Genomic DNA, 13,325 nt, shown 5'->3' on the forward strand with positions numbered 1-13,325 from the left:
ATCTCACCCCGTGGGGTCAAAATGATCACAAGAACGGTGAGCAAAAATCCCAAAACCACACGGGGGGACCTAGTGAATGACCTGCTGAGAGCTGGGACCAAAGTAACAAAGCCAACCATCAGTAACACACTATGCCGCCAGGGACTCAAATCCTGCAGTGCGAGACGTGTCCCCCTGCTTAAGCCAGTACATGTCCAGGCCCGTCTGAAGTGCATTTGGATGATCCAGAAGAGGATTGGGAGAATGTCATATGGTCAGATGAAACCAAAATATAACTTTTTGGTAAAAACTCAACTCGTCATGTTTGGAGGACAAAGAATGCTGAGTTGCATCCAAAGAACACCATACCTACTGTGAAGCATGGGGTTGGAAACATCATGCTTTGGGGCTGTTTTTCTGCAAAGGGACCAGGACGACTGATCCGTGTAAAGGAAAGAATGAATGGGGCCATGTATCGTGAGATTTTGAGTGAAACCCTCCTTCCATCAGCAAGGGCATTGAAGATGAAACGTGGCTGGGTCTTTCAGCATGACAATGATCCCAAACACACCGCCCGGGCAACGAAGGAGTGGCTTCGTAAGAAGCATTTCAAGGTCCTGGAGTGGCCTAGCCAGTCTCCAGATCTCAACCCCATAGAAAATCTTTGGAGGGGAGTTGAAAGTCTGTGTTGCCCAGCGACAGCCCCAAAACATCACTGCTCTAGAGGAGATCTGCATGGAGGAATGGGCCAAAATACCAGCAACAGTGTGTGAAAACCTTGTGAAGACTTACAGAAAACGTTTGACCTGTGTCATTGCCAACAAAGGGTATATAACAAAGTATTGAGAAACTTTTGTTATTGACCAAATACTTATTTTCCACCATCATATGCCAATAAATTCATTAAAAATCCTACAATGTGATTTTCTGGATTTTTTTTTCTAATTTTGTCTGTCATAGTTGACGTGTACCTATGATGAAAATTACAGGTCTCTCTCATCTTTTTAAGTGGGAGAACATGCAGAATTGGTGGCTGACTAAATACTTTTTTTCCCCACTGTATAGATAAAGTGACTAGGCAACAGAATAGATAATAAAATGTAGCCGCAGCGTATGTGATGAGTCAAAAGAGTTAGTGCAAAAAGGGTCAATGTAGATAGTTAAATAGTTAACCAATAGCTACACGGACTAACTATTTATCTATGGTTTGGGGGTAGAAGCTGTTCAGGGTCCTGTTGGTTCCAGACATGGTGCATCGGTACCGCCTGCCGTGCGGTATCAGAGAGAACAGTCTATGACTTGGGTGGCTGGAGTCTTTGACAATTTTTAGGGGCCTTCCTCTGACACCGACTGGTATAGAGGTCCTGGATGGCAGGGAGTGCAGCCCCAGTGATGTACTGGGCCGTACGCACTACCCTCTGTAGAGCATTGTGGTCGGATGCCAAGCAGGTGCCATACAAACAGGTGATGCAGCCAGTCAAGATGCTCTCAATGGTGCAGCTGTAGAACTTATCTGAGGGCCCATGCTAAATCTTTTCAGCCTTCCGAGGGGGAAGAGACATTGTTGTGCCTTCTTCATGACTGTGTTGGTGTGTGTGGACCATGATAATCCCTTAGTGATGTGGACACAGAGGAACTTGAATCTCTCGAGCCGCTCCACTACAGGCCCGTTGATGTGAATGGGGGCGTGCTCGGTTTTCTATAGTCCACGATCAGCTCCTTTGTCTTGCAGACGTTGAGGGAGAGGTTGTTGTCCTGGCACCACACTGCCAGGTCACTAACCTCCTCCCTATAGGCTGTCTCATTGTCATTGGTGATCAGGCCTACCACCGTTGTGTCGTCAGCAATCTTAATGATGGTGAGGCCTCCCGAGTGGCGCAGCGGTCTAAGGAACTACAGCCTTTGTTTCAATCCCAGGCGGTATCACAGCCGGCCGTGACCGGGAGCCCCATGGGGCAGCGCACAATTGACCCAGCGTCGTCTGGGTTAGGAGAGGGTTTGGCCGGGCGGATTTCCTTGGCTCATTGCGCTCTAGCGACTCCTTGTGGCGGGCCGGGCGCCTGCAAGCTGACTTCGGTCATCAGTTGTACGGTGTTTCCTCTGACACATTGTTGCGCCTGGCTTCCGGGTTAAGCGAGCAGTGTGTTAAGAAGCAGTGCGGCTTGTTGGGTCATGTTTTGGAGGACGCATGACTCGACCTTCACCTCTCTCCCCATTGTGGAGTTGCAGCAATGAGACAAGATCGTAACTACCAATTGGATATCACGAAATTGGGGAGAAATAGGGGGTAAAATAAATTTAAAATAATAATTCATGATGTTGTGGAGTACAGGATGGGACTAAGCACGCACCCCCGTGGGGCCCCAGTGTTGAGGGTCAGCGTGGCAGATGTGTTGTTGCCTACCCTCACCACCTGGGGGCGGCCCGTCAGGAAGTCCAGGATCCAGTTGCAGAGGGAGGTGTTCAGTACCAGGGTCCTTAGCTTAGTGATGAGCTTGCAGGGCACTATGGTGTTGAACGCTGAGCTATAGTCAATGAACAGCATTCTCACGTAGGTGTTCCTCTTGTCCAGGTGGGAGAGGGCAGTGTGGAGTACAATAGAAATCGCGTCATCTGTGGATCTGTTGGGGCTGTATTTGAATTGGAGTGGGTCCAGGGTATCTGGGATGATGGCGTTGATGTGAGCCATGATGTGAGTGCTATGATGTGAGTGCTAAAGGTCGGTAGTCATTTAGACAGGTTACCTTGGCGTTCTTGGACACAGGGACTTTGGTGGTATGCTTGAAACATGTTGGTATTACAGACTGAGTCAGGAAGAGGTTGAAAATGTCAGTGAAGACACTTGCTAGCTGGTCAGTGTATGCTCTGAGTATGCGTCCTTGTAATCCGTCTAATCCTTGTGAATGTTAACCTGTTTAAACGTCTTACTCACATCGGCTACGGAGAGCGAGATCACACACTCGTCCGGAACAGCTGGTGCCCTCATGCATGGTTCAGTTTTGCTTGCCTTTAAGTGAGCATATAATTAATTTAGCTCATCTGGTAGGTTTGCTTCACTGGGCAGCTCGCGGCTGGGTTTCCCTTTGTAATTCATGATAGTTTGCAAGCCCTGCCACATCCGACGAGCGTCAAAGCCGGCGTAGTAGGATTGGATCTTAGTCTTGTATTGACTTTTTGACTGATTGATGGCTCGTCAGAGGTCGTAGCGGGATTTCTTATAAGTGTCCGAATTAGTGTCCCGCTCTTTGACCTTGGCAGCTCTAGCCTCTAGCTCAATGCAGATGTTGATAGTAATCCATGACTTCTGGTTGTGGCAAACTCCTCAATGTTATGTGTGTATGTGTCTATGTGTGTATGTGTGTGTGTGTCTATGTGTGTGTGTGTGTGAAATGATGGAGGGATGGAGGGTGGAGGGATGGAGGGATGGAGGGGTGGAGGGATGGAGGGATGGAGGGGGTGGAGGGATGGAGGGGGTGGAGGGATGGAGGGATGGAGGGTGGATGGATGGAGGATGGAGGGATGGAGGGTGGAGGGATGGAGGGATGGAGGGTGGAGGGATGGAGGGGTGGAGGGGTGGAGGGATGGAGGGATGGAGGGTGGATGGATGGAGGGTGGAGGGATGGAGGGATGGAGGGATGGAGGATGGAGGGATGGAGGGTGGATGGATGGAGGGATGGAGGGATGGAGGGGTGGAGGGATGGAGGGGTGGAGGGATGGAGGGATGGAGGGTGGAGGGATGGAGGGTGGAGGGATGGAGTGATGGAGGGGTGGAGGGGTGGAGGGATGGAGGGATGGAGGGTGGAGGGATGGAGATTGGAGGGATGGAGGGATGGAGGGATGGAGGGATGGAGGGATGGAGGGATGGAGGGTGGAGGGATGAGGAGTGGAGGGTGGAGGAGGGGCACAATGCTCCTTTGTCTGCTGAGTGCAACTGTTATTTTTGGCTGCAGTCTTTCTCTCTCCTCTCTCTCTCTCTCTCTTGCTCTCTCTCTCTCTCTCTTTCCCTCTCTCTCTCCCTCCCTCTCTCTCTCCCTCCCTCTCTCTCTCCCTCCCTCTCTCTCTCCCTCCCTCTCTCTCTCCCTCTGTGTGTTTCCCTGATGACTACACACGGCGAAAACTTCATCTCCAGTAAGAGAGGCTGTGGTTGTGGTGTCATCCAACCTACGTGTCTGAAGGAAGACTGGAACATCCAACACACACGCAAACACACACACACACACACCTTTCACTTCAGCTGTTGCTTAGCAACAATGCACTTTACCAACAGTGACTTCCAGAGCTCATGTCTGTGGATAGGTCTGCCTGTCATCATCATTTAAGGATTGTTCTTAGTTTGACTGCTGCTGGGATATACTGTGCAGCATGTTGTTAATCTATGGCCTAGGCAACACAAAAGTGTACAACACACACACACACACACACAAACACACACACACACAGCGACACACACACACAGCGACACACACACACAGCGACACACACACACAGCGACACACACACACACACAGCAGCATCTCACCTGCAGCAGTATCTTGTTCCCGTCGTAGTCCTCAGTCTGCCAGCGTACCTCGCTGATGGGGGTACAGGGGCGCGGCAGGAGGGGTACCAACGCCCCAACGTCCCTCACCCTCACCTCCATCACCGCCGACTCCGTTGGGGCGGGACTCTGGCCCCTCGGCAACCGCTTGAACGACAGCTGGATCTCCGTATCTGGGTTGGAGTACACCACGAAAAAACAAAAGTCTTCTTTCTTCTGGGCCAGCCTCCTCTGAAGGATCAGCCGGTACAGCCGCACCATGTCCCAGAAGCTCTCGTAACGGCAGTAGACGGTGAAGCGTACAATCTCTTTACCGTAGTGAACCTGGCGTACCGCCCACAGAGGAGTCCCCGGGGCCAGGGTGAAGAAGTCTTGGCTGCAGGGAGTCAGCGGGAGCATCCTGCGGCCGTTGTTGACCCTCTCGGTATGGTGGAAGCGCCAGGGGGGTCGCTGGAGAGCACGGTGTAACGTCACGATCTGCTCCTCGCCCCCGTACTGCTCCTGCAGGAAGAGGATGACGGCCAGCGCCGGCTGGCACTGCGGAGGGCCGTGATTGGCTGAAAAAGATGCCGAAGCAGGACATGATTGGCGTTTGGGCTTCTGTTGCCAGGCGGCTCTCTCGGAGACGCGGAAGAGCTGCAGTTCAGGGTGGACCCAGGCCAGGACGGTGTCGGCAGCATGCTGCAGGGCCTTGGCCTGCCCCGGGTCAGTAATGAGGTGGACACTGACCAGGAAAGGATCCTGCAGCTCCACCATGGATAACTCACCTCCAACACAGAGACAGAGAGAAGAGGAGGAGGAGGAGGAGGAGGAGGAGGAGGAGGAGGAGGAGGAGGAGGAGGGGAGGGGAGCGGAGTAGAGAACAAGAAGAAGAAGCCATTAGAAATGATATGATATGATATTGTGAATCTGAAAACATTTATTTACCAAACTACTAATTCTTTCACCCCTCTCTCTCGCCCCTCTCTCCCTCCCCCCTCTCTCTCTCTCTCTTTCCCTCCCTCTCTCTCTAATAGGCCCATGCAGAGCAGGGTTCTGTTGTCTCATTAGTTTCATTAGCAGGTCGTTAGTGAGGCCCAGACACACACACACACACACACACACACACACACACACACACACACACACACACACACACACACACACACACACACACACACACACACACACACACACACACACACACACACACATACACATACACATACACATACACATACACACACACACACACACACACAGAGAGAGGAATGCTCCAGAGCCCGGCAGGAAACTCAAACAAGGTGTGCCCCCTTCCTGACCCCCTGACCAAGACCAACTAAGACAGAACTTAAACCCCCACAGGAAGGGGCGGACTTAGTGATTTGGAGGCCCCAGGCAGAGGCCAGTCTGAACGCCCCCATGTGGGTTTTATAGAGACGTAATTTAACTGTAAAAAGGTATTATCTTTTAATGTGCCATGAACACAACCAGTCATGATGTTTTCATCTGAATGTCAAATAAATCACATAAAAACTAGGTTACCTTCGCACGTTCATCCAAAATAATTCCAGCATCCGATTAGTGCACTGTGCACCCGCCAACTTTCCATCAATTCGCAAGTGGCCGAAACTATCTCACCGGAGAAACATCCTAACGAGTGAAACGGCGCCCCTCTGTCTTACTGTACACTGAGTGAACAAAACATTAGGAACACCTGCTCTTTCCATGACATAGACTGACCAGGTGAATCCAGGTGAAAGCTGTGATCCCTTATTGATGTCAATTGTTAAATCCACTTCAATCAGTGTAGATGAAGGGGAGGAGACAGGTTAAACAAGGATTTTTAAGACTTGAGACAATTGAGACATGGGATTGTGTATGTGTGCCATTCAGAGGGTTAATGGGCCTTAGAACGGGGTATGGTCGTAAGTGCCAGGCGCACCGGTTTGAGTGTGTCAAGAACTGCAAAGCTGCTGGGTTTTTCCCACTCTCAACAGTTTCCTGTATGTATCAAGAATGTCTCACCACCTAAAGGACATCCAGCCAATTTGACACAACTGTGGGAAGCATTGGAGTCAACATGGAACACTGTGGAACACATGATACAAATACATGAGGCTGTGTCACGAACGTTGACTGATGACTCGTGGAACCAAGGCGCAGCGTGATAACGTACATTTTATTTAGTACACAACACACGAACAAAACAACAAAACGAAACGATACGTGAAGTCCTGAGGTTACACACACCAAACCTTTACGGATCAAGATCCCACCAACTAACTGGTGCCAACAGGCTGCCTAAGTATGGTCCCCAATCAGAGACAACGAGCTACAGCTGCCTCTGATTGGGAACCACCCTGGCCAACATAGAACTAAACGATCTAGAACAAAAAACATAGAAAACTAAACATAGAAAAATCCACACCCTGGCTCAACATTTAAGAGTCCCCAGAGCCAGGGCGTGACAGTACCCCCCCCCCAAAGGCGCAGACTGCGGCCGCGCCACACAAACACAAGAGGGTAGGGGCCGGGTGGGCATTCTGCCTCGGAGGCGGATCCGGCCGGGCGTGACCACCACCTTTTCTCCACCTCCCCGTTGCGCCCCTGGTCTGGTCCCGCTGACTGGAGCTGGACCCGACGACGGTGGACCAGACCTTACCGGCTCCGGACTGGTGCGAGGGACAGGAACAGGCCGGACCGGGCTGGCGACGCGCACCACTGGCTTGGTGCGAGGACAGGAACAGGCCGGACCGGGCTGGCGGCGCACCACTGGCTTGGTGCGAGGGACAGGAACAGGCCGGACCGGGCTGGCGGCCGCGCACCACTGGCTTGGTGCGAGGGGACAGGAACAGGCCGGACCGGGCTGGCGACGCGCACCACTGGCTTGGTGCGAGGGACAGGAACAGGCCGGGCTGGACTGGGAACACGCACCACTGGCTTGGTGCGGGAGAAGGAACAGGCCGGGCTGGACTGGGAACACGCACCACTGGCTTGGTGTGGGGAGCCGGAACGGGCCGGGCCGGACTGTGGAGGCGGACTGGAGGTCTGGAGCGGAGAGCTGACACAACCCGTCCTGGCTGAATGCCTATTTCCACACAATATGTGTGAGGCATCAGCACAGGACGTACAGGGCTGTGCACTCGTACTGGCGCTACAGCACGTGGCACTGGCGCAGGACATACGGGACCGAGGAGGCATACTGGAGGCCGTGAGCGTTGAGCCGGCACACCCCGTCCTGGCTGCATGCCCATCTTAGCACGACACGTGCGTGGTGCTAGCACCGGACGTACAGGACTGTGCCGGAACACTCGTGGCACAGTACGTGGCTCCGCATAACACGGAGCCTGCCCAGTCTCACGCTTCCTAGCCTGAGTACGGGGAGTTGGCTCTGCTCTACCTCTAGGCTCCGCCAACCACCCTTTTAGCCGCCCCCCCAAATTTTATTGGGGCTGTCTATCAGGCTTCCTCCTCGGCCGGTACCCTCTGCGATGCCGCTGCTCCTCTCTGTAGCGCGCCTCCACAGTCTCCTCCCAAGGACGGCGATCCATTCTGGCCTGAATCTCTGCCCAAGTCCAGGATCCCTTCCCGTCCAGGATCTCCTCCCAAGTCCAGGCTGTCTGTTCCTGGACACGCTGCTTGGTCCTCTTTAGGTGGGATCTTCTGTCACGAACGTTGACTGATGACTCGTGGAACCAAGGCGCAGCGTGATAAGCGTACATTTTATTTAGTCCACAACACACGAACAAAACAACAAAACGAAACGATACGTGAAGTCCTGAGGTTACACACACCAAACCTTTACGGATCAAGATCCCACCAACTAACTGGTGCCAACAGGCTGCCTAAGTATGGTCCCCAATCAGAGACAACGAGCTACAGCTGCCTCTGATTGGGAACCACCCTGGCCAACATAGAACTAAACGATCTAGAACAAAAAACATAGAAAACTAAACATAGAAAATCCACACCCTGGCTCAACATTTAAGAGTCCCCAGAGCCAGGGCGTGACAGGCTGTGTATCTAGCCTATGTATTTGATGATGTCTGGCCAAATGCAGTCTGACATGCCATAATATTTTTGGCCAGACTGCATCAGATACATGGGCTACACGTACATGTTCTCTGTCTCCACGACGACAGCAGTATTATCAGCAGCAACTGTCTTTTAACTAAAGAAATGTGTATTGTATAAGGCCAGATCGTTCTTCAAAGATGTTCAAACGTTCATAGATGACCAGCAGGGTCACATAATAATCACAGTTGTTGTAGAGGGTGCAACACGTCAACACCTCAGGAGTAAATGTCAGTTGGCTTTTCATAGCCGTGCATTCAGAGGTCGAGACAGCAGGTGTGGTAGAGAGGGAGAGAGGGTCGAAAACAGCAGGTCCGGGACAAGGTAGCACGTCCAGTGAACAGGTCAGAGACGTCTCCTGGTCTGCCAAACATGCGGAAGGCCGACATCGGCGGATGCGGTGGATTGAGACGCAGCTCACGCAAAACAAATTGATACCTCTAGCTATCTCTAGATATCTCTAGCTTAAACTGACAAGCCTGAGACAATTGCCTCTTCTGCCTAATGGTAAATCTGCCAGTTCCCTCAATTTTGTTTAACGTTCCTGCAATGTTTCAAAAGGTTCCCTCAATGCTCAGACAATGTTATAAAAGACAGGGGCACATATCCGCCAAAGGATGGTAATGTTTAGCTTCTCTCTCTCACACACTCTTTTCCTCTCTCACCTCTCCCTCCATCTCTCCCTCTCCCTCCATCTCTCTCTTTGCCTCGGGGGGCTCGTCCCAGTTCATTTGTCCGGTAAGGTTAAGGGCACCCGGGGCCGAGGGAACCGGCTCACAGCATTTTCCCTCCCCTTATCACACCAAACCAGAGAGAAGAGTGTGTGTGTGTGTGTGTGTGTGTGTGTGTGTGTGTGTGTGCGTGAGTGCATACGTATGTGCGTACGGATGTCGGAAAGAGAGAGAGGGTGTGTGTGTAAGTTGGCCCATGCAGGTGTTTGGGCATTGCCAGTGCCACCCAGTATCTGTCCCTCCTGAGTCTATCCCTCTCAGAAAGTACAGGTCCTGCTTGGATGACAAACACACAGCATCCAGCAACATTCAGATTACATTACAAGGTACTGCCGATCCATGGCCTTTCACAGACAACAATACTGTAAGATGGCTCCTGTAAATGGCAGTGTCCACTAGCAGATCTCTGTAAGATGGCGCCTGTCAATGGCAGACACACCAGGCTGGATAGAGCACTGAGACACACCAGGCTGGATAGAGCACAGACACACCAGGCTGGATAGAGCACTGAGACACACCAGGCTGGATAGAGCACAGAGACACCAGGCTGGATAGAGCACAGAGACACCAGGCTGGATAGAGCACAGAGACACCAGGCTGGATAGAGCACAGAGACACCAGGCTGGATAGAGCACTGAGACACACCAGGCTGGATAGAGCACTGAGACACACCAGGCTGGATAGAGCACAGAGACACACCAGGCTGGATAGAGCACAGACACACCAGGCTGGATAGAGCACTGAGACACACCAGGCTGGATAGAGCACAGACACACCAGGCTGGATAGAGCACAGAGACACCAGGCTGGATAGAGCACTGAGACACACCAGGCTGGATAGAGCACAGACACACCAGGCTGGATAGAGCACAGAGACACCAGGCTGGATAGAGCACTGAGACACACCAGGCTGGATAGAGCACAGAGACACATATAGGGAGGAACACACAGTTCATCATTTGCCTGCTTTGATTAGCCTCAGTCTGTAACCCCTCTCTCTCTCTCTCTCTCTCTCTCTCTCTCTCTCTCTCTCAGCTGCTCTTATTAGCCTCAGTGTTTTAACCTCTGCCCTCTCTCTCTCTCTCTCTCTCTCTCTCTCTCTCTCTCTCTCTCTCTCTCTCTCTCTCTCTCTCTCTCTCTCTCTCTCTCTCTCTCTCTCTCTCTCTCTCTCTCTCTCTCTCTCTCTCTCTCTCTCTCTCTCTCTCTCTCTCTCTCTCTCTCTCTCTCAGCTGCTCTTATTAGCCTCAGTGTTTTTCTGCCCCTCTCTCTCTCTCTCTGTCTCTCTCTCTCTCTTTCTCTCTCTCTCTCTCTCTCTCTCTCTAGCTTTTAAGACTAATTAATTCCAGTTTACTAAGCCAAGGAGGGGAGAGCTGCTCCTGTCCTGTTGGAGACAAGAGCTGGGTGTTAATAAAAGCTCTCTAGTCACTAGTGTGGCACTGGGCTCTTTTAATCGTGCTCTCACAGCTCACAACACTGTTGCAACATTTTAGCAGACTATCTTATCCAGGAGCCACATACAGGGAGCAATTAGGTGCCTTGCTCAAGGGCACATCGACATATTTTCCTTTTTCGGTTACTGACCCAACAACCAACTAACCAAACCGTCAGGCTACCTGCCGTCTGTAGCTCTATCAATGTGGTTATGATCTGACTGGAACTCATAAACATACTGTCCCTGAACAGAGACTCACACTCACACACAGTCACAGACAGTCACACAGTCACACTCACACACAGTCACACAGTCACAAACACGTGTACGCACACACATACAAACACCACTTTCTCACTAACCTACACACTGCCCCGCCCCCAAAACAATAACGTTTGGCTTTACACAGATGACTGTGATTGGTACTGTCATCTAAAATTAGAGTCCTATGTGTGTGTGCGTGTGCGTGCGTGTGTGTGTGTGTGTGTGTGTGTGTATTGTGTGTGTGTGGTGCATCATGGGAGATCTGGCCCAGCCAGCTGCCCTGGACGGATAGAAGGTAAAACAACTGAGGGAGAAAAGTCAAGATGGGGGCACCGCTTCTAGCCTGTTTTCTCTCTATACCCCCTTCTAGCCTGTTTCTTTTTGTATTTTCTACCCGAGTTCCAACATTGATACGTCACTATTAACTGATGATAACTGGTGCTGTAAACTAAATCCAAGGGTTTGGTTTAAATAGGTCCTGAACAGTCCAAATCATGTTTTTCATGAAATTGGATTTAAAATATTTGGATGAAACCAGATAAAATTAGGAACCGTTGACTGTTGCTTCCCTACATTGATAAAGTTTGATCATAAAGTTACTGGTTTCCTTCCCCCATGTCAAACACTTGGATTCAGCAGGCAGGATGGAGGCGGGATTATTACGTTTTCTGTTGTTGTGACATCACAAAAGCCACATTTACTACACCAAATGTCGTCCTTATTCTCTTAACTAATTGAAATAAGTACCGCCTTGTAACCAACATGGCAGAAGGTTTCAACAGGCGGCATGGTTAAATAGCTGGGTAGCTAGTCTACTGGTGCCAACATTTGACTGCAGCATGTCAGCAAATATAATTAGAGGTTTCTCCTATTCATCTAAGGCAAAGATAGTTATAGGTTTCTGCTTTCATCTGTCTCGTGTTAGCTAGTTACTGGCTAGCTAGTTCTTCATCTGTCTGGTGTTAGCTAGTTACTGGCATCTAGGTCTTCATCTGTCTGGTGTTAGCTAGTTACTGGCGCTAGGTCTTCATCTGTCTGGTGTTAAGCTAGTTACTGGCTAGCTAGGTCTTCATCTGTCTGGTGTTAGCTAGTTACTGGCTAGGCCAGGTCTTCAGCTGTCTGGTGTTGGCTGGTTACTGGCTAGCTAGGTCTTCATATGTCTGGTGTTGGCTAGTTACTGGCTAGCTAGGTATTCATCTGTCTGGTGTTAGCTAGTTACTGGTTAGCTAGGTATTCATCTGTCTGGTAGTTAGCTAGTTACTGGCTAGCTAGGTCTCCAGCTGTCTGGTGTTAGCTAGTTACTGGCTAGCTAGGTCTTCATCTGTCTGGTGTTAGCTAGTTACTGGCTAGCTAGGTCTTCATCTGTCTGGTGTTAGCTAGTTACTGGCTAGCTAGTTCTTCATCTGTCTCGTGTTAGCTAGTTACTGGCTAGCTAGGTCTTCATCTGTCTGGTGTTGGTAGTTACTGGCTAGCTAGGTCTCCAGCTGTCTGGTGTTAGCTAGTTACTGGCTAGCTAGGGTCTTCATCTGTCTGGTGTTAGCTGGTTTACTGGCTAGCTAGGTCTTCATCTGTCTGGTGTTAGCTAGTTACTGGCTAGCTAGTTCTTCATCTGTCTCGTGTTAGCTAGTTACTGGCTAGCTAGGTCTTCATCTGTCTGGTGTTAGCTAGTTACTGGTTGGGCTAGGTCTTCAGCCAGCATGGAACAAACGAGAAGGGGTTGCCCAAAACTCTGACGCGAGTTGTCAGTGTTATTACATGAAGAGACATGCCAACAGGAGATTCATACAAACTTCTTGACATCATTGATTGTCATGATATACGAACATTGTCTGACAGTCAATATTACAGCTAATGCCAAAATAAAGGACAAAGCTGGTGGAAAACATTGTCTCAGGCGCCGCTCCAGAATCTCCCATCAGTGTTCAATTGTGTTGAGATCTGGTGACTGAGACGTCCATGGCATATGGTTTACATCGTTTTCATTCTCATCAAACCATTCAGTGACCACTTGTGCCCTGTGGATGGGGGCATTGTCATCCTATAGTCATGGTAGCCAAAATAATGGCCTGCCCAGCATTTTTATACATGTCCCCTAAGCATGATGGGATGTTAATTGCTTAATTAACTCAGGAACCACACCTGTGTGAAAGCACCTGCATTCAATATACTTTGTATCCCTCTTTTACTGAAGTGTTTACATTATTTTGGCAGTTACCTGTATACTGTATATTTAATGAAAAGTATGCAGAGCCCACCCTGTAAAGTTTCAACTGAAATTGTGCAAGAGGAACTAGCTAGCTAGCTTGATAAACACTGCTGACAATTCC

The 13,325-nt window shown here is 50.4% G+C and overlaps 1 protein-coding gene across 1 annotated transcript in view; it reads right to left on the reverse strand.

The window, feature by feature from the left end:
- Positions 1–3,172: 3,172 nt before the first annotated feature.
- LOC121555106 (protein FAM124A) overlaps positions 3,173–13,325 on the reverse strand; it is a 32,747-nt gene continuing 22,594 nt past the window's right edge. Inside the window, exons 4-5 of the mRNA XM_045212020.1 lie at positions 4,499–5,283; positions 3,173–3,283 (exon numbers count right to left, since the gene is read on the reverse strand). Of these exons, the coding sequence (XP_045067955.1) occupies positions 3,173–3,283; positions 4,499–5,283 (896 nt within the window). The remainder of the gene's footprint in view (positions 3,284–4,498; positions 5,284–13,325) is intronic.

This window comes from Coregonus clupeaformis, chromosome 40 (genome assembly GCF_020615455.1).
Source record: "Coregonus clupeaformis isolate EN_2021a chromosome 40, ASM2061545v1, whole genome shotgun sequence".
NCBI lineage: Eukaryota > Metazoa > Chordata > Actinopteri > Salmoniformes > Salmonidae > Coregonus > Coregonus clupeaformis.